The sequence below is a fragment of the Neolamprologus brichardi genome, chromosome 5 (genome assembly GCF_056152115.1).
Source record: "Neolamprologus brichardi isolate AB-2024 chromosome 5, ASM5615211v1, whole genome shotgun sequence".
Lineage (NCBI taxonomy): Eukaryota > Metazoa > Chordata > Actinopteri > Cichliformes > Cichlidae > Neolamprologus > Neolamprologus brichardi.
Window position 1 is genome coordinate 31,305,242 of NC_142108.1, and position 21,138 is coordinate 31,326,379.

General features: G+C 39.8%; 1 protein-coding gene across 2 annotated transcripts in view; it reads right to left on the reverse strand.

Annotated features, from left to right (window-relative positions):
* Positions 1–21,138, reverse strand: part of col2a1b (collagen, type II, alpha 1b) — a 56,183-nt gene that overhangs the window by 14,800 nt on the left and 20,245 nt on the right. For both annotated transcript variants that reach the window (XM_087841062.1, XM_087841061.1), the window contains 20 exons: positions 20,935–20,988; positions 20,592–20,699; positions 20,279–20,332; positions 17,422–17,520; positions 16,830–16,883; positions 15,262–15,360; positions 14,943–14,996; positions 14,544–14,597; positions 14,085–14,138; positions 10,720–10,773; positions 10,318–10,362; positions 10,131–10,229; positions 6,080–6,187; positions 5,887–5,940; positions 4,490–4,543; positions 4,282–4,335; positions 3,895–3,948; positions 1,568–1,675; positions 1,142–1,195; positions 955–1,008 (listed from right to left, as the gene is read on the reverse strand). In XM_087841062.1, the coding sequence (XP_087697188.1) occupies positions 955–1,008; positions 1,142–1,195; positions 1,568–1,675; positions 3,895–3,948; positions 4,282–4,335; positions 4,490–4,543; positions 5,887–5,940; positions 6,080–6,187; positions 10,131–10,229; positions 10,318–10,362; positions 10,720–10,773; positions 14,085–14,138; positions 14,544–14,597; positions 14,943–14,996; positions 15,262–15,360; positions 16,830–16,883; positions 17,422–17,520; positions 20,279–20,332; positions 20,592–20,699; positions 20,935–20,988 (1,368 nt within the window). The remainder of the gene's footprint in view (positions 1–954; positions 1,009–1,141; positions 1,196–1,567; positions 1,676–3,894; positions 3,949–4,281; positions 4,336–4,489; positions 4,544–5,886; positions 5,941–6,079; positions 6,188–10,130; positions 10,230–10,317; positions 10,363–10,719; positions 10,774–14,084; positions 14,139–14,543; positions 14,598–14,942; positions 14,997–15,261; positions 15,361–16,829; positions 16,884–17,421; positions 17,521–20,278; positions 20,333–20,591; positions 20,700–20,934; positions 20,989–21,138) is intronic.

A 21,138-nucleotide genomic window follows, 5' to 3' on the forward strand; every position in this document is an offset into this window, starting at 1 on the left:
TATATTAGTACCCTTACAGTGTTAGCCTGTTTTCTCACAATATGTTTTTTTGCAGCATGTCTGCAGAAAATAAAAATCTAAGCAAACACCTACAGACACACTGTGGTGAAATGTGGAGGTGCAAAGGTAAGCACTTTATAGGTGCAAATTACAAGGTTTCCTATGACAAAGAAGTCAGGCGGCGTTAAAAACACATCCCTGTTTCACAACAGTTTCTCTTGCTTATAAAACACAAATTAAACCAACTGTTCTTTTTTCCCATACCTGTGATAGATGTAGTTTTATTTGTATCTTTTTATATAAACTCTACAGTCAGACAAAAATAGCTTTTTCTGAATTTATATCAACTACAGTTATACACCAGCAAATATAATTACGATTTATGTTTTCTGGCTCGGTTTGGGAACCCAGTAAACCAATTCAGAATTGATCTTTTCAAAGGATGGCATGGATGCCCCATCAAAGGTCAATAGATGGTTGATGATTTTGAAAATATAGCTTTTGCAGACTTATTCAAAGCCATTTAAACATCAACAGGAGTTTGTGGAACTATGGGGTGATTCACCACCATCTTTAAAATGCTGAATAGGGAATCACACGATAATCAACAGCTTACAGAAAACACTTTATTTTTACTTTTCCTTTAATTTTTCATTTCAATTCAATTCAATTCAATTTTATTTATATAGCGCCAAATCACAACAAAAGTCGCCTCAAGGCGCTTCATAGATACAGAGAAAAACCCAACAATCATATGACCCCCTATGAGCAGCACTTTGGCGACAGTGGGAAGGAAAAACTCCCTTTTAACAGGAAGAAACCTCCAGCAGAACCAGGCTCAGGGAGGGGCGGGGCTCTGATCATAATCTTAGTTTTGGTATCACCACTACACGTGTAAAGCTGCACATGGAGTCGGTTTGATGGAGGGTTTAGTTATCAGGACGATGAACTTACATTGGGGCCAGGGGGTCCAACTCGGCCGGCGGCTCCAGGGAAACCAGTGGCACCCTAACAGAGATGGACGCATTCAGACAAAGTCACAAATAAAATCCTAAAATAATGCTTCCTGCACATGTTATTATAAGACAAGAGTAAAATAACTTAAAAGTGAGACTCTTTGGTACAGATAAAAGTCACTTACAGAAGGTCCCTGAGCACCACGAGCACCTTTAGGTCCAGAAACACCCGTGGGACCCTGAAATGAACATATTCTGTGTTACACTCTGACATTTGTTGCATTTTATAGTAGCTCGTTTCTGTCAGCTAGTTTCTTATTCTGCCTTATGTAGCACAATCACCACCAACGGTTGCTGTCACTTTGTAAACTCCACCATGCATGTTTATAAGAGAGAGAGGTAGAAATGAATGTTTTGCTGATTTGTGCATACATAACAGTTTCTCTTCTTGTAGGAAAAACTGTCACTCAGTTCCTGTCGTACTGTTACATAAAGCTTTTGTTTAATAAGAAACACTGGGATACAAACATCCAGTGTTTTTGTGCAAGCCCTCATTATTTTGGGTATAGAAAACATATTTATAGTGAGATAATACATGTAGTGACACTTACAGCGGGTCCAGGGGCTCCGGATGGTCCTTGGGGTCCAGGAGCACCAGCATCTCCCTTCTGTCCAGATTCTCCCTGCTCTCCCTTGATTCCAGGCTGACCGTCAGCACCCTGAAAGCAAAAGACAGAAACAGCTGTTGATATACATCAAAGGGAAAAAAGTGAAAGGACTATATCTTAATAATCAAATACTTTCAAAGGTCTTTCACAATTACCTAAAAGAATTGTTTAAAGGCTCATTTTACACATGGAGTTCTGTTTACCTGCTAACACTGCATGTAACCTGTGTGGAGCCATTATCATATATTAAATGGTTTGTTAAATTATCGGTTAACAGATCGAACTAAAAAATATAAGATCTAAGATAAGATGACATATCTTCACTTGTCTTTTGTGTCGCTGCGATACCAAACTGCTCGAGTGCCCCATTTATGATGGAGAAGTACATCAAATTATGCACAAATCTCTGTTTTTAAATCCCAATCAACTCGGGCCATTGAGTTTATGACTCTCTTCTACAAGTGCAGCATTTAGCCTCGTTGTGCCCACAGCGTCTGTGTTACATACACTTTAAAGTGGACCTATTATATTTTTTCTTTCACAGCTCTCAGTTTAAAACATGACCAAAGGTTCAAATGATGCAGTCAGTGAATAGTAATGCCCAAAAGCTCAGGCCTTAATCTGCTCTAAATACTCAATTTCATGCATTTTTTTTCTCTTTTGAAGATGTGGGTCATGTAGGCCAACACGTTCTCACTCCCAAAGCGTAACATTTTACGCTAGGTGACAAATCGTCAACATATTACGTTTTCGGCTACCCACCACGTTCCTAAATGACGACCTCGGAAAAATGAGGAAATATGAGAACCGTATGGACTCAATCTACACATGTTCGCTCTTTTTCTTCAAATCGCTTAGAAACACGCTATTTAACATCATTACAGTCATGGATAAGGTCAGGAAAAAGGTTATGGTTAGGGCTAGGGATAAGGTTAGGTTTAGGGCTGGAATACAGGGCTGGAACGTCTATTACGGTCTCCTTTTGCGTTCCTCAGGAACGCCGCGGGACGTGACAAAACGTCGGCATGTTACGCCTCGGGAGTGAGAACGGGCTCTGTAGGCATGTAGCTCTGTGTGGAACTACATAAGCCCCACCTGCATTTCAAATCTTCTGTCTTACTAGCACAGCCAATTAGAAGAAAGCTAGCTTAAAGGAAGGAGAGCTGTGGCTTTAGACCAGCGGTCCCCAACCTTTTTTGCGCCATGGACCGGTTTATATTTTCACAGACCAGCTTTTAAGGTGTTGCGTGTAAATACAACAAAGTAAAACAGTACCGGTACCAAAAAAAGAGGAAGATTTATTCATAATACACGTGAAAAGACCCAGAGAAACCGAGGTGATGTTGTCCTCGGGTCAAAAATGGTCCCTAGGTGAATGGCAAACAAGTATATGGGAATCCCGAGGACAACACAAGGGTTTTAACGATAAAAACGATACAAAAAATGACGCTTAAAACCGATAAAAACCCTGAAAACTGTACATTTCACACCCGAGCATGAACTCTCACGATCCGCTACCAAACAAGTCACGGACCAGTACCGGTCTGTGGCCCGGGGGTTGGGAACCGCTGTTTTAGACAGAAGATCAACTGAACTTGAGCTGCATTGAGAAAGGATAGAATAACAGCTGCTCTAGGACAGTCCAATAATAAAAATACAGATAATATATATAATATATAATTACACAATTTCAAAACCTTTAATTGCAGCTCCTAATGTACTGTAATAACATGTTACAGTCGGTGTGCTCTGAAACAAATTTAGATACCTTGTAATGTTATTCATCCTGACAGAAAATCAATAATTAATCATTGTGTAAGGTAGAGAAAAAACAACCTGTTTAGAGATAAATTGTGCTGCCACAAATATATTGATGAAATCCATTTGGAGGGATGCAGCTTATTAAAAAACATCTATTTCATGTCCATCGTGAGTCTTTGGCAATAACTAAATGGATGTTTGACAAAAAGACACTAATTTCCCTCCACAGATATTACACCGAGTAAACGAGACGTGTCAAGATAAAGAAAATAATACTTCACCGAGGCCTAAAACTGACGTAAAGGCAGTTAGACGTCCAAGTGTTTCTAGATATGAGCAGTAGAAAAGCCCCGCCATGTAGATGCAGTTATTTTTTACTTGCAGTTAAATAAGCAAGTTGAATCACTTTAAAGTAAAATTATACTTCTATTAATTTGCTAGCAAGTCGAAACATAAATCACTCAGGAGTCTGCAGTAAGATTAGTTCATAGTGATGGCTTTCTACTTACTGGGGGTCCAGCAAAGCCAGCAGGTCCAGGAGGTCCAGTCTCACCCCTGTCACCCTGAAAGATGAAGACACAGAGGCATTAAAAACTCAGGGGTTAGGCCAACTGAGAGAAATGGCTGATCTGTTGAGACCAATTAAAAATAGTTGCTCCAATACTTCAAAAGGCCTGGCTCTAAAGGAAAACTGAAAAGCTTAAGTATAAATATAAGTATAAAGAAAGATGATGATAGTTCAGGCTGAGGTGTTGAACTGTGACACCATAAACCAGGTGAACGAGATCTATAAGAGCATGCACGCCGCCTAAAAGCTTTGACCTAGTCACTGTGCATGCACCAAATTCCTAATCTGATATGTTTTCTTTACTAAAGCAATACACTGTGACACTCACAGGAGCACCGCGGACACCAGGAGCTCCAGAAGGACCAGCAGGACCAGATTCACCCTGCGAGAAAACACAGGAAGAACATCAGCAACATCATACAGAAGGTTAACTTTACATTATAGAAACCTACTTGTACTTTTCCAAAATGAAGACTTGTGCAGAACAAGACATGACATCATTTAGATTAAATAAAAGAAAAGTAAAAACGCCTCACCTTCTCACCATTGGGACCAGAAGGACCAGGGGGACCAATGGGACCAGTGAGACCCTGTAACATGAAACAAAAAAAGTATAGTTAGTATAAAGACTTGGAGAGGTTTGAAGTGTGAGAACAGAGAATTCACACTGCTTTAAAATGAGCAGCGGGAATAACAAAACTTTTATTCTTTTATTCTAAAGAACAAAAGAATGAACATTTTAGATTTCAGATTACATTTAAAGTATAATATGCTGTAAATAAGAGATTCATATGTGTAGATAGTAGGGGTGCAACAATAATCGTATCGATATTGAACCGTTCGATACAGTGCTTTCGGTTCAGTACGCATATGTATGAACAATACAGAATTCTTAATTTATTTTATCAACTTTTCTTCTGACGATGCTGTCTGTGTTGAGCGCTCAGTGGATCTGCGTTCGACTACTCCGCCTAGGCTGCACTGTCGAGTGCAGATCCACCGAGCGCAGCGCAAGCTAGCAAGACAGAAGCTAAGCTCGTTGCAACATGACAAACTGAACCTCCCCCACCCTCATTCAGATCTGGCCTTTGGAACTATTTTGGTTTTCATGTGAAGTATGACCCTGAAGGTAAGCGCGTCATGGACAAAAGTAAAACAGTATGTCGGATGTGCCACGCAATGCTCAATTACATGGGTGGGAAACTAGTGCGTTAGCGCAGTTAGCTCGTTAATGTGTTGACTCTGTCCAGCCGTAGCTCGTTAACGGAGATTTGCCGTGTTGTGGCGTTAACGTCATTTCAGATTAACGCTTACAGCACTAGTGGGAACACAACGAATATGACTGCACATTTACTCCGACAGCATCCTAGTGCAAAGACAAGTGGAAGCAGACAAAAACAACAAGCACGCATGCTACAAACTTTAGCCGAGTCATTTAGACAGCCGTTAGCACATGATTCTCCTTATGGGGACCTGATATGTTTAATATGCTGCTGAGAATATAGCCCAGAAGAAGCGTATAGTATAGCTTTTATTTTGGAAAGAGACATTTCTCTGTAATAAACTCTCTTTTCCAAAGATGAGTGATTTCTCGATCAGATAGATTAATTTTTTTATTACTTTGTTGTTTCAGCAACATTAAATTTAAAAACTGTACTTTTGAGTTAAAATATATATTTATAATTTTAATAAATGACAAATTAAAAAAGCATGAACATTTTTTTGTATCGAAAAAATATCGAACCGTGACACCAAAGTATCGAACCAAACCAAACTGTGAATTGTGTGTATCGTTGCACCCCTAGTAGATAGATATGTATACTGTGTATGATTCTAACATTTTATTTCCAGGAAATAAATGAAAGTCGTTCTATCTGTATTCAGCAGAAGCTACTATCATTCACAAAAACCCAAATGAATGACAGTCACTCACTCTGGCACCATCTTTGCCTGGAGCACCTTCAGGTCCTTTCTCTCCGAGGTCTCCCTGTGGGGATAAAGAACTGAATTAAAGTCTGTCGTGTGACAAGAAAATATGCATAAAATTATACTCAAATAGGGAAAAATCCACAAATTGAGTGTTTATGCATTCAGTTTGCTAACACTTGTTTCCCATCATGGCTTACTCTGTCTCCTTTGGGTCCGGGAATACCAGCACCTCCTCTCTCTCCAGGCATACCCTGCAGGCCAGGGGGTCCCTGAGCCCCTCCAGTACCAGCAGGTCCAATCGCTCCCTATTATTAATCAAAAATATAATGAGACGACAGGTTTGGGTTCAAAGACACAAAGACATTTCAACTGTTTACTTTCTCTAAGCACCTGCTACACATGCACAAAGATGTTTTATACCTCCTGATGCAGTCAAGGTCTTTAAAAAGACTTGCAAAAAGGCTTGTGATGATGTTCTGTCACATTTCAGACAGATTCTGCTCGGGCTTCGTTTAAAAACCCACAATATGAGTCAGAAACACAAACACGGTGCCGTCTCAGAGTGAGAGAACATCTGCTCATTCAACAAAAGAGGCCAATGCTCATCTTTGTCCCTGCCTGTTGTCTTCAAGGTTAACAGATGACTGAGAGAATAAAAGAGAAAATAATCCTGCCAACTTCTTTTTCTTCTTGCTACAGAAGAATGTTAAAAAAAAAGCCTAACTCTCTAATGAGTCGGTCTTTTAATTTAAACATAAAGACGTCTTAATTTCCATGTGTTTTGCTGTGATGGTGGGTTTACCTTTAATTCTGTTATTAAAAGAACAAAGGGCGTTTTATCATAAAGGCACGAAACTCTATTTCACACATCAAAGCTGAAAAAATTGAAAGCAAATGCAGACTTTGATTGTTTTTTTTAAAAAGTACTCCTATAGGCTCACTCTGAGTCAAAACTTCAGCTGTGCTGCGGTGCTTTATCGTGCAGCCTATAAATCAGACACACGCAGCATTTCTTCTGCCTGTCATTAAGCCATAACCACGGGGCTAACACAAGCACAACACTGGCTGTGAATACTATAGAATAACACTCTAACTCAAAGAGGCCGACAAACGTTTGTTATAAAACAAATCGTTTTCAGAAACTTGCTTTTCTAGACTGTTGGTTCATCCCTTCTTCATCGTCACCACCATCACACTCACAGTCTATAATCCTCATCCTCTAACCACTTCTGTCTGGGGATGAAAACCTATGAACTGGGATTAAAATCCGACCAGATAACAATCCCAAAGTGGGAATTGCAGCCTCTCTGAGCTCTTCCTCTGCTCACAGTGCCATTGTGACAAATCGCTGCAGTGGCTGGAAATTGCTGACAGATGGCAAGTGAGTGTATAGCCTGACTGGAGACACACTGAGCCATCAGCTGCAGTGAATGTAGGAAATATTTTATTTTGTTTTAAAGTATTATAAATTTATGAAATAATATGAATGCAGAAAACAGAAATAAAACAAACGTCCAGACGCTCAATTCTAGTTACTGATGGCTCTTCAACCTCTAATCCTCAACTTTTCTGGCTTATGACAAAACTGTGTTTGCTTGTGACTCATATCTACAAAGCAATTATTCACAAGAAAGGAAGAAAGTTTAAAAGGAGAGCTTATTAAAAATATGTTTTCATTTTTCAAATATCTCCAAATTAGAAGTTACATTCGAGCAAATCAAAATAATACCTGCACCAAACCACCAAAATCAGAATTGGAAGACATAATTAGTAAAAGCAGTTCAAAAAAAGGGGCAATATCAGAAATATATAAATTGATTAGATCCAAAACATCTGACAATTCGTTGGGAAGGTTGAACGCCTGGAAAAATGATTTAAAGAAGGACATATCTATGGAACAATGGGCATTGATTTGCGCAAAAGCTCATAAACAAACTATTAATTCTAGACTAAGGTTGTTGCAATACAAATGGTTAATGCGAATATATGTTACCCCGGAAAAATTAAATAAGTACAACTCTAATATTCCAGACACTTGTAATAAATGTAATGAAGATAAAGGTAACTTTTGGCATTGTATTTGGGATTGCAGGATTGCTCCTTTTGGGTTGCAGTAACACAAACTATGAAACAAATATTATCCAAAGAGGTTGTTTTGGATCCTGGCTTCCTTATTCTGGGATTGTACCCAGAAAACATGAGGTACACAAAAAGTGACAGAATGTTTATTGATATGGGTTTGTTACAAGCAAAAAGATTAATTGCACTAAAATGGAAAAAAACAAGGGAACCGAGTATCACACAGTGGATAAAACAAATGATGGTGGCTTTGCCATTGGAGCGGATAACATGTATACTGAAAAGGAAATTGGATGTTTTTGAGAAGGTGTGGAGACAAGGATTTGTATTATCTGAGGAGGACGAGGACTGAGGGCAATGACATTTGATTTGGGACAAATTTAGGCCTTTAATGGAGTGATAAATCTGACGACTTTTGTGTTTTCTTTTTGCTGTCTGAGAGGAGTGTATGTTCATGTAGCATTTAGAATGTTGGACTGTTTGCAAGTCATTAAAATGTAAAAAATAATAAAGATATTGTTGGAAAAAAAAAGTTTTCTTCTGTTTTCCACTCTTTGAATGACATCAGAGATCTACTATTTTAGTCAGCAAAAAAAACCTAAGGATGCTGAACTTAAATTGTCTCAGGAATTAGAATTTTTTAGCCTCTAGGGGAAAATAGGCTTTTACTCAGTCTAGGAAACACTGAAAGTTTAGCTTTGGAAGCAAAAAAAAAAAAGAAGCTTATTAAGGTTAGAGACCTGGTGGCCAAATGTAACTCTGTTGATTTAGCATTAGCTCAACAGTACAACCTGCACAGGAGCAACCTTACACCAACATTTATCAGGCACATGTGTTATTAAAAAGACAAATGCAAACATTAGATCATGAAGGAAAAAGCTGCTCAACAAAAGAAAGAAAAATGCTCTGCTTCAGTCCAGCCACACCGTAGAGACAGACGGTGTGAGGTTCAGTCGATATCCTGAAGCACACACGTGAGCAAACGATGGTGTTTAATGACTTCTGCAGAATAACATCGTTAAATATTTAATTGAGGATGGATGACTTATTTTTAACCCTCATCTATTATTTTGCAATAAAACCACTCCATCAGATTTTTGAGTTTTTTGATTTCCCCCTGCAGACACTGTACGCATGTCCCTCACGGTTACAGTGTCTGCAGACATGTAAACTCCAACTCTGAATGTCCAAACACAGGGATTAAAAAATGTTTAGATATTGTGCTATATATCTTTGGAATGGATTATGTTTCTCTGTGAGAAAAAATATGAATCTGAATGAACTGTACATAATTTAAGTTTAACTAAATGAACTGCATTGCATCTCAGTCTTTACTATACTATATTTATCTAAAGCAGCTGACAGCCTGCACAGGGAGCGCAGGCAGGATGGAGTGGATGAAGACGAGTGTCTGGGGTGATTTGTGACAGCAGGATTGTAAAGAGAGTGAAAGGGAAGGCTTAAAAGATGGTAGTGAGACGGGTATGTGTGGTTTGGAGATGGTGGTGCTGACAAAAAGACAGGAGGCTGAGCTGAAGATGTTAAATTTTCATCGGGAGTGACCAGGATGGACAAGATTTTACAATGTGCATTTTAACTTTGGTTTATTGATTTTAGGTGATGGTTAGATAGCGTGTACATTTTTACCTAGCATGGCTCCTGTCATGCAATACTTTCTTTCTAATCCTCCTCATACTTTGTATCTGTAATTTTGTATAATGACAACAAAGTATCTTATATTTACTGGAATAAAATAAAAACTATAAATGAACCAGTTTAGATTATGACCTGTAGTCTGGGACCTAAGTTGATTCTTTTTTTGTTTAAAGAAAATGCGATGTGATTCAAAACTGGAAAACCGAGCAGAGGTTTTATTGTCATATACTGTCATATACTAACTAGACTGCTCAGTGCAGCAGAGTGAGGAATGATGCTGCCCACTTTCTCTAATTTTAGGCTGAAAACACCAAACATATGCTAAAATGCTGAGTACACACAGCTTAACTCGCGAACACTCGAGCTAATTATTATGCAATTATACGCTCAGACTGCTCTGTTTCTGCTGCCTGTGATAAGAATATTGAAAACCTCACCGTGTTTCGCAGCGGGTTGGGTGAACCTCAGGGAACAACATTTAATCAGTTGCTTGTTATTGGCTGCTGGGCTCACCTTGGGTCCGTCAGTTCCAGGAGTTCCAGGCAGACCTCTGGGTCCCTGCAGACCCTGAGGGCCAGCGGCTCCTCTCTCGCCGGGAAAACCACGTTCTCCCTGAACAGTAGCACAGTGACAATCAGCAGCATGTATGTTAATCAGCAGCCTACAGTATAATCAAATTATGTTAAGATCGTGAACTTACTCTAGGTCCAGTGGCACCAGCAAGTCCAGCCTCTCCAGGAACACCCTTGAATGGTGAAAAGAAAGAGAAGCTAAAAGACCTGCAAGACTATTGCTGTTGAGATACTTAGTTATGCTTTATACTCATACCCAAACTAAATTAAAGCCAAAAAGCAAATATTAAGTGTAATTATAGATTTTTAAGAGTTTAGAAATCTGGTAGACGACATCTTAAGTCTTAAGACTTTTGCAGTCACTGATAACGTTGGAAAAAAGCAGCAGCGCTTAAACTGTTTAATTACCTGTGAAATTAATCTGAATCATGAGCTTGGAGTAAGTACATAAATTCATATCTTATACTCTATCTTTGTATACTTTTTATCTTTGTCTTATTTATCTTATTTGATCATGAAAGTGCACAAACCTGATCTCCAGGCTTTCCTCCCTCACCAGGTGGGCCAGGAGGGCCGGGAAGACCCTGTGTGCAGGAGAGAAGAAGCATTAAGACTGAACGCAGCGAAGCTTCAAGTCTGCACCCCCCCTGGGCTTCAGATGGTGTTATTGTTGCATGAACATGTCTTCAGGCCTGCAGTGCTGACAGGAGTTGCATATCACTTCCTGTGGACTGAATTATGGCTGTCACGTATGACTCCATCTTCCTGTCAGTATGTGTCTCTGTCACAGGAAACTTGGGAAAGATCAGGAGATTTGTGGCTGAATAATAACATCTTCTTTTTTTTATGTTGAAACATTTTAATTTACTGCATTGCCATGGAAACACAGTTCAGAGAAAACTCATAAGCTAAATCGTTAGAACATCAATAAGGAGCTTGGGAAATTGTTAATATGCTCGGAAAAGATCTCTGCTGCTAAAAGGTGGAGCTATGACTGGAACTCAGTAATGACATGTACAAGTGAAAGAGCCGCAGTTTGATCCTGTGAGGGGATACGACTTCCTCTGGGGTTGCATCACAAAGGCCATCTGGTAAAGAAACATATCTGCCAACCTGTTAAATATGCAGAGCCACCTGCTGCGGCCATCCTTTCTGAATAAGGGAGCATATGGAGGAATGTGTGAGACCACGCCTCTTAATCTGTGAATTCAGGTGTTTTCAGTCCCGTTGCCACAAGTGTATAAAATCAGGCACCTGGCCAGCAGACTGCTTTACAAGAACGAATGGTACTTGAACAGGTTGCCACTCGCAACAAGTCAGTTTGTGAAATTTCTCCCACTGTAGATATTCCAGAATTAGCTTTAGTGGCTCACCGTGTAAAGTCACAGAGCGGAGCATCGTGTGTAAAAGTCACCAGCTCTGCTGACTCACTGACTGCAGAGATCTAAGACTCCTCTGGCATTAACATCAGAACATGAAGTGTGTGCCGGGAGCTTCGTGGTATTGATTTCCAAAACAACAGTTTCCTGTAGCTTTAATGTGCAGGTGGCCCAGTATCAAACACTGAAAAGGAACATTTGAGCTGGCAGAACAACAGTTTCCTTATCGTCACCTACAACTAAAATTTGTTGCACTGCTGCAGCAGGACCTAATGTCAAGTCCCAGTTTTGAACACTTTGGATTATAAATGTCTTTAGATTTTGCAAGATTAAGTAAAATTGCTGCACAGGAAACATGTGCCCAGCAAGTTTGGCACATCTAGGTGAAACCATACGCAGTGTTGGGAAGGTTACTTTTAAAATGTATTCCATTACAGATTACAGAATACATGCCCCAAAATGTATTCTGTAACGTATTCTGTTACGTTACTCAATGAGAGTAACGTATTCTGAATACTTTGGATTACTTAATATATTATCATGCTGTTTACAACTACGTGAATGTACTATTGCTGTGATTTATTACTGTTACTGAAGGTCCGCGGCTCCGAACCGTAGTAAAGGGACCTCTGACTAATACGGTGGGTTCTGTGTCGGGCTCGTAGCCGAAAACTAGCTTTACTTTGTTGTCTGGGTCAACTTTGCTAGCCAGAGACAGAGAGAGGCGTTGAAAGGCTGCTCCAACAGAACTTATTGTTTTTGGAGGAAAACACGAACACGGTGTACAGTCGAGTCTTAATAGCTTACTTACAACTGGGCTCGTCAGGCTCTCTTCTTGGCTGCAGTGGTTATTATTATATTTACATGCTTCCAGCTCCCGTTTTTGCTCGATGACAGCTCGTACTTTTCCTTTTTCTCCCTCCTGGCTCACAGTGTTGCCAACTTAGCGACTTTGTCGCTATATTTAGCGAGTTTTCAGACCCCCTTAGCGACTTTTTTTCTAAAAAAGCGACTAGCGACAAATCTGGCGACTTTTTCTGGTGTTATTGGAGACTTATTTATGACGACTTTTTGACGTGAAAGCATGTATCGCTCTTACTCTCAACAAGCAGCGGGTGCTGCCGTGGGCACCTCGCCCGTGCCAAAGCGCTCACGGGCGGAGGATAGTCCCCCCCCCCCAGCTGCTATCAGGGCAGGAGATGTTCACACCTGTGCATCCGAACTGCGAATGAATCGCGCATGAGCGAAGCCGCTGCTCCCGCACTGACTGTAACACAGTCAGTTCTTCTTTTACTGTTATGCTGTTTTGTGGATCAGGTTTAAAACACACACACACACAAAGTAACTCCACCAGAGTGCCTATTTCAGGTCACTTTTGCTGGTCCAAGCCGGGATAAAGGAGCAGGGTTGGAATTGTGACATTACAAAAAACAATTATTGCTAAAACAAATTTAATTCGTAGTTCTAAATAAACTCTAAATGCATTTAGGATGGTTTTTACTCACTTCATGTCTCTTCCACGATGTTATTTCTCTCTCCAACAACGTAGGTTACAAATATATTAGCATGACCAATTATGCAAATTAGGGGATGACGTCATTTAGCGACTTCTAGCAACTTTTAGGACAGCCAATAGCGATTTTTCTTACTGAGGAGTTGGCAACACTGCTCGCTCACAGACACATAACGTGTATGGCAGTCCATTCTCCCTGCAGCACGGACTACACTGCCCATGATGCTACATTCTTTAGAGCTATACCTGTAGCATTCTGCCTATTAGCTTAGCACAACAACAACAACAGGCCTCTCTCACCCAGGAAACACGCAGAGAGAGCGTTGCCCTGTAACCATGGCAACCGTAACGCTGCCGCCTGGAACAACAGAACGTAGCTGTCAAACAAAACCCAAACAGTCCTGACCCGCCACAATATGAAACAGGGAAGTACCGCCGTGTAATCCATTTATTTCAACAAAGTAACTGTATTCTAAATACCACCTTTTTAAACGGTAACTGTAACGGAATACAGTTACTCATATTTTGTATTTTAAATACGTAACGGCGGTACATGTATTACGTTACTCCCCAACACTGGCCATACTTGTGAGCCATTCTGCAACACTCATACCCAACATATGACTCGGTGACAGGTGCCCAGTTTCAGAGTTTTTGAGCCCCTTTAGCTGCAGTTTTCTAGCTAAATAGTGGACTTAACTTAATCTTACCGGGAAAATGTTTCCTGTATGCTCACAACAAGTAATTCATGTAATTAGCATACATGTTAAATATGTGTCGTTCCATTAAAATGGAAAATGGAATGATACATATATTTCTCTGTTGCACTATGAACAACTGTGGTCAAAGAAAAAATAAGCGGTTCCTGATTCTGGCGCTGCTCAGCAGAAGAAAAGCAATAAACAGAAGTTTCTATGTGTAACTGCACAATATAAAAGTAGCGATACAACTGCTCATATATGCTCAAAGGTGTTATAGCAAAGCTTTAAGTATGCAAACTCACCTGGAAGCCAGAAGGACCAGGCTGTCCTTGCTCTCCTCTTTCTCCAGCAGGACCCTAAAAGTCATAATTACAGTACTTTTATATAATTCATTAAAATTGTGCAATTTCATGTCTGGCTGACAGTTAAAACGGTGGGAAAATTCTGCGAAACCTTCCACTTCTTAGTAAACATTATAAAAATAAAATATTTATCATATACAAAATGTTCTCTAGTTCAAAAAGGTTTGTTTAGTTTGCTGAAACATAATCTTCAAAAGAAGTTGAAAGTCAGTAAGTCAGCGATGGCGTGACGTGACTGTACAGACAATTTGGTCAAGGACTTTTTTTTTTCCAGACAGAGCTTTCATAGAAGCAGTCTGGGAAATGGAGATAACAAAGACTGCTTCTAAGTGCAAACGTAGAAAAGGGATAAGATAATATCGGTGTTGAAGGTATATAAAGTGGCATAGAGATACGTACAGCAGGGCCAGGGGGTCCAGCTGAGCCAGTTTCTCCATCTTTGCCGGGCAGACCCTGGGGAGAGGAAGAAAGAGAGACAGAGGAGGATGGGGTGGGAGGTGGAGGAGGAGGTTTGACAGATATCAGCACTAAAGCCAAAGGTGATGCTCTTAACTGGGCAGACATCTGACAGATCTATAACTGAGGCTTCTCGTGCTGAAGCTGGACTTGAAAAATAAACCTAATCAAAAGTTTATAGTTTCTGACAATAACAAATATTTGGCTCTAAAAAGAGACTTTACTTTAGCATAACATGTTTATGTTTTTATGCACGTGATTAATTAATGCTTCATATAAACACAGCGGTCAATCTGAGCAGCGTTAGTTTTAAAACATAAAATGGAAACACGATGAACGTACTCTCAGACCGGGAGCTCCGGCCAGTCCTTTCTCACCAGACTTGCCAGGTTCACCCTTAGAAAAGCAGAAATAAAATCCAGTGGTTAGTGAAAATGCTGCTGATGATCCCTTTGCACCTATCGTGAGAACAAAGGTGGATACAGATGATACTCATCAAATTATATAAAATTACTCAGCAGCACTCCACATGTTGCTGAACAGGTACTGTGCAGTTTTGAATCATGCATTTATGTTTTAGAAAGGACAAATAAAACACATTGCAACACACTGTAAAATATTACTCCCTTGTAGAAGGTACATTTTTTCCCTTTTTACTTACAGTTGCTCCCTTTGGTCCAGGGAATCCCATGACTCCAGGCTGTCCTCGGGCTCCCTGTGGACCAGGAGGTCCTGGACGACCATCCTCACCAGGCGCTCCCTGAGTAAAGTCAAGCCAAACGGTAAATAACTGCCATATGTTTCTCTAACAAAATTAAAAATGTGACTACAAAATCGAATTAATATACAACAAAATTCATGACACACTGTGTGTAATCCCTCAGTAATGTTACATCCATTCATTTAGTAATCCAACCAAAAAATGTAGCTGTTTGTTGCACATTTAGACAAATATCATAATATTAAAAACTGGAAATCATTATGCAGAATTGTATGTTGTGTATCAAATAAATGTGAGTTGCACTATTTCAAATCTATTTATTTTTTTAGGTGTTTAAATTAATTAGAGAGGCTTCAGTGAATGGATCGGGTCTAAGGCTACGTTCACACTGCAGGCGAAAGCGCATCAAATCCGATTTTTTTGATCCTGTGCGACCCATATCCGATCATGGTGTGACAGTGTGAACGGCACAAATCTGATATTTTCAAATCCGATCTGGGTCACTTTCGTATGTGGTACTGAATCCGATACATATCCGATGTTTTAGAAAGCGACTGCTGTTTGATGGTCACGTCGCATTAAATCCGTCTTTTACGTCACCGACACAAGACAGACGCCAATTATCAGCGCCCGATAAGACATCGCAAACGCTTCCTGGCCATCCAGTGTAGATGTCAGTGAAACTGTTGGGAACACAACGTCTGAGAAACTTGAACATTTTATTTGTACTGTATAATCTGCAGATTCTGACAGAAATCTGCAACTATCCTTTGAAGCACCGCTCCTCTAAAACAGCAATAAGGATCATTATTAGGTTATTTACATTATTATGTAAATAACAAAATAACTTAAAGCAAAAATTGGGAAACATAAAGTCCGAAGTCTTTATATTAAGGTCCATCAGTCAAACAATATTGTTTGCTCTGGGTCTAAACAGAGCGCGTTGTGTGTGACCGGGCTGCTTTGAGCGTTCACACTAGAGCGCGTTTGCTGTCGCATTTTATTTGTAGTGTGAACGAGCAGACAAGAAAATCGGTTTGATCAAAAAATCGGAATTGAGCATTAAGACCTGCAGTGTGAACGTAGCCTTAGTGCAGCTCACAGAGTTTACGGCTCCACCGTCACTATTAACAAAGTGTATAAACATAAGGATTGAATGTTATCCTTAAAAACAGGAGACTGTGTGGCAAAGGGAGCCCAAAGTGAAAGTGAAAAAAAGCAGCCCCCTGAATTCAGCGTGAACGTTAGCCAAGGCTGGCGGATAATGGGCGGATAAATTTCCCGCAATTCAATTTGATGAAACCACTCATGAGTCATTGTGTGATCAGAGCACATTCGGTAAAATTCCAAGTCTCTCCCTGGTTGTTTCACATGTGATATTAAAAATAACACACGGCTTTTAATACAGCAAGCGGATGCACAGCGTGTAGTTATTTCTCTTAATTTACAAGTAAACAACAACGACTAATTAATGTCTGTTACAACAAGAAAAATGTACATGAACATACAGAAGGTCCAACTTTGCCTTGAGGCCCAGCATCACCGGGGCGTCCAGTCAGACCCTGTCAGAGGAAGGAAGGAGAATTACTGGCTAAATCTGGATGAGTCGTCAGGCATCTCTTTGCAGACATATGCTAAAGAAAGGTGGGATTACAGAACATATGGCACCATGTGAGACTGATTTTACACCTCTGACTAGCCCCCTGTGCAGGAAGCAGCACCTGCTGATGGAAATGACTAAGAACGGAAACATGAATGAGAGCACATTGCTCACAGGCTTCATTAACTCTGTTTTCTAATTTCATTTTGGTGACTGCACACAAACAATCTACTGCTGCAGCTGAAATTAAATATTTGAGCGGAAGAGGAAGTACAACTTATCTATCTATCCATCCATCCATCCATCCATCCATCCATCTATCTATCTAATATCTATGCATACAACACAGCTTGATCCATTTGAATGGTAATAAAATAATGGAACTCCTTCTTGAAAGAGAAACTAATCTACTAAACTTTGAGATTTGTGGAAATTTAAAGCACATTTCTGCAGATCACCAGCATCTATGCGTAATAACGCACTGTAGAGGAAGCACTTACTCTGGCACCGGGCAGACCGGGCTCTCCAGGGCGGCCGGGGTCACCGCTGGCACCTTTGGGACCGCTGGCTCCGGAGGGTCCACGCTCACCGGGGGCTCCCTGTATTATGAGGAAGAGTGTGAATCACAAGTCAAACACAGAGGACGGGAAACATCTCGAGTTCAGAGGAGATGTGTTTCTCTTTTAGTAGGATGAACAAATTTCATTGACCTGCAGGAGATGAGAAGATTAAATTCAGACAGATTATTTGTGATATAAATGAAATAATATTTAATGAGATGTTGGATTTGGTGATGTGGGACATGTAGGTCAGTGTGCGTGATGGGTTTGTGAGCTATGCTGCCATCTTGTGGGAGGCTGCGTGCATCACTGCTGCCTAAAGCGTGCAGGATGAAGTCAAAGGGAAATAAGTTCTGACAAATGGCACTTTTTTTTACTTTTCAAGGAAAATAACATTTTTATTATGACCTTCAATAATTTGTGAATTCAGAGTGAACCCCAAAGACTCATTAACCGCATGGTTTTAAATCTGCCAGCTGATTTGTGCAATTTAACTTGATTTAAAAAATATTTTGAGTGAATGAGGGGAAAAATGATTTCTCAGAGAAGTCATCACGGAGACCAGAGTCAATTTACGCTCATTAAAATGCTTTGTGGAAATCAGCTCAGCTGCTTTTTTCATATACATCGTGTTTTACCTTTTACAGTGTAGCTAAATATGTGCAGATTTATCTTTTTAAAACTTTTCTGACAAAAATATATTTTGGAACTTTAAACGATTTATACATTCATGACAAACAAACAGCTAAACTGAGAAATAATCCTATTCTTTAGAACTTTTTCAACAGTTTCAGCAGTTTTAGCTTTCACATCCAAGAAAGTAAAATATAGATATGAATATCTCAGTTACACACGTTTTCAAGGTTTTCTGATGGCTTCTAGTCTACGTTTGAAGTACTATTATTTCAAAGTATGCTGAACTATTTGTGTATTCTGAAGCGTTAGTTCGCCAATTATTAACAAGCTTATATCATCACCATCAGACTGGAAATGCTTTTATCGCTCAGTGAAGTAAATATTACTCCCTCCATGCTGCATGTCAAAAATCTCTACACTAACCTACACTAAAATAATAATAATAATAATAATAATAATAATAATAATAATAATAATAATAATAATAATAATAATAACGTCAGGACACAAACATCTTTTTAGCCTCCGGACTAAGACCACCAGGTACCGGAACAGCTTCTTCCCCACAGCTGTCAGACTCCTGAACTCTGCCTCCTGACCTCTGACTAGGGCTGCACGATTAATCGTTAGAAAATCGCGATCTCGATTCATACTTATGTGCGATCTCATTTCCAAATGACAACGATTTAAAAAAAAAAGAGAGAGAAAAAAAGACGACGATTGTACCGCATTTTGATCCGGGACGTAATCTGCAAGAAAACAAGCGCTCACTCTTCCCGCTCAACAAATGACAAGGGCGGAGCCTTATACCACGTGATACAGAAGCTAGCTGCTAAAATTAGCAGGGAAAAAACAACGGAGAGCACGTCAGGGATGACGAGCAAGTGACAGGAGAAAATCCGTCCCGGTCAACCACCCAAACATCAATAACGGGAACCTTATACAGCGCTTCCCTATACCCGAAGAACTCCCGCAGGCACAAAGAAATTACGGAGGCTGTTACTTATCACCTGACCAAAGATATGGCTCCATCAACACTGTGCAAAACGAGGGATTTAGGAAAACGATCAACACCCTAGACAAACGCTACACAGTGCCGTCCCGCAACTATTTTTCTATTGTTGCACTACCTGCTCTATACACGCAGCGTCGAGCAACGGTGGAGACGGAATTTCAAGCAGTACAACATTTTGCAGCAAGGACAAAGCCTGAGACATTTGTTGTTTTTATGTTTATTTATTGTTTTTATGTTCAGTCTCAACTGTTACGAAGTTGATGTGCAGTTAATAAGTGCAATAAATATTTATACTGGAAAAGAAAATCGTGAGAGAATCGTGATCTCAATTCTAAGCCAAAAAATCGTGATTCTCATTTTATGCAAAATCGTGCAGCCCTACATCTGACCCACGTTAAACTCATGGACTGAACATACACACACCCACAACCACCTACACACACACAATGGACAACTGTACCCTCAAACACACAATAATAACATGGACTGAACCACCACTCACAATCACTAGCACTTTATAAAGCCTCTGTAGAAATTATCCACATATCTCACTGATCTTAACTGCACTACTGTATAGCTCTGTATAAATAATCATTCTGTACATACGATAATTTTTAATCCTACAACTGTTTATAATTTGCATAGTTCACATTTCTGTATAACTGTATATCTCATATTCTGTATAGTTTTTTTCATATTTATATCCTGTTCATAGCCTGTACATACGTGTACATTATAACATACCATAATAGACCCATTTCTGTAATATACTTACATATCTATATTATTGCTAATATATATTGTAATATATCTATATCATGGCTAAAGCACTTCTGGATGGATGCAAACTGCATTTCGTTGCCCTGTACCTGTGCATGTGCAATGACAATAAAGTTGAATTATATTCTATTCTAATTCTATCTTTTTATGTCTTATGGAAAAGTTTAAATTAATGTCTGTGTATCACATATAACTGAATGTATTCACACACATTTATTCACATACACAGTTTTACACCTGCAACTACTGACCAGATGCCTAAAACATGCTCTACTCAGCTCATTGTGGCTGTTTGGAGCGCTTCACTTCCTTTTCACAAACAAAAACTCTTCTCTGGAGTGTCAGTGAAACCATCATGAAGCTTACCTTTGGACCAGCCAGACCATCTTGACCAGGGAAACCACGGTTACCGGGAGTTCCCTAAATGGAAAACACAAAATTAGATTTAAGCTTTATTTAAACAGCAATATCCCAATCTCACAGTGGGCCTTAAATGGGCTGCAAAGTTTTACCCAACGAATACGCACCCATCCATCACAGAGTAAGCAATAACTGTAGGTTAAGTGAAGGAAAACCCTGACACTGTGATATTCTGGGATATATTTAATATTACTTTCCCAAGAGTTCCCAAGCAGCATGTTTTAAAGAACTGGAAAAAGAAAGCGTGCTGTGCACTTACTCTCTCTCCAGGGGGTCCCAGTGGTCCAGCAGAACCAGGCTCACCTCTGGGCCCTCTCTTGCCTTCTTCTCCTAGTGGGCCATTTGGTCCCTGAAGACCAGGTGGTCCCTGGAATCAGATGAATAACAGACAAGGTTAAAAATATGTTGTATTTACATATTAAAGTAATATGTTTTGTTAGGTTTGCGTTCCTAAACTATGTGGAAATGTGTACTAAGTCTGTCAGACGACATAGTCTGAAGTGTTTGTCCGCTTTTTCCACAAAGTACTGTATCAATGAATTCTGTTTTGCTGATGAACCGATCAGGGTATACAGACACAAGTCGAAGGAAACAAAACTCACAATTTCTCCTTTGGGTCCAGCCTCTCCCTTGAACCCTGGGATACCTGGGTCGCCCTAAACAGAGAGACAGAGAGAGAAACAATGCATGAGTTATTATGTTTTTAAGACCTGCTTTAATTATTTGGGATATGAAATGACAACAAACATCAAGTGGTCACTGCAAATACATCCAGATAGTAATACAACTCCAATGAAGGGGCATCC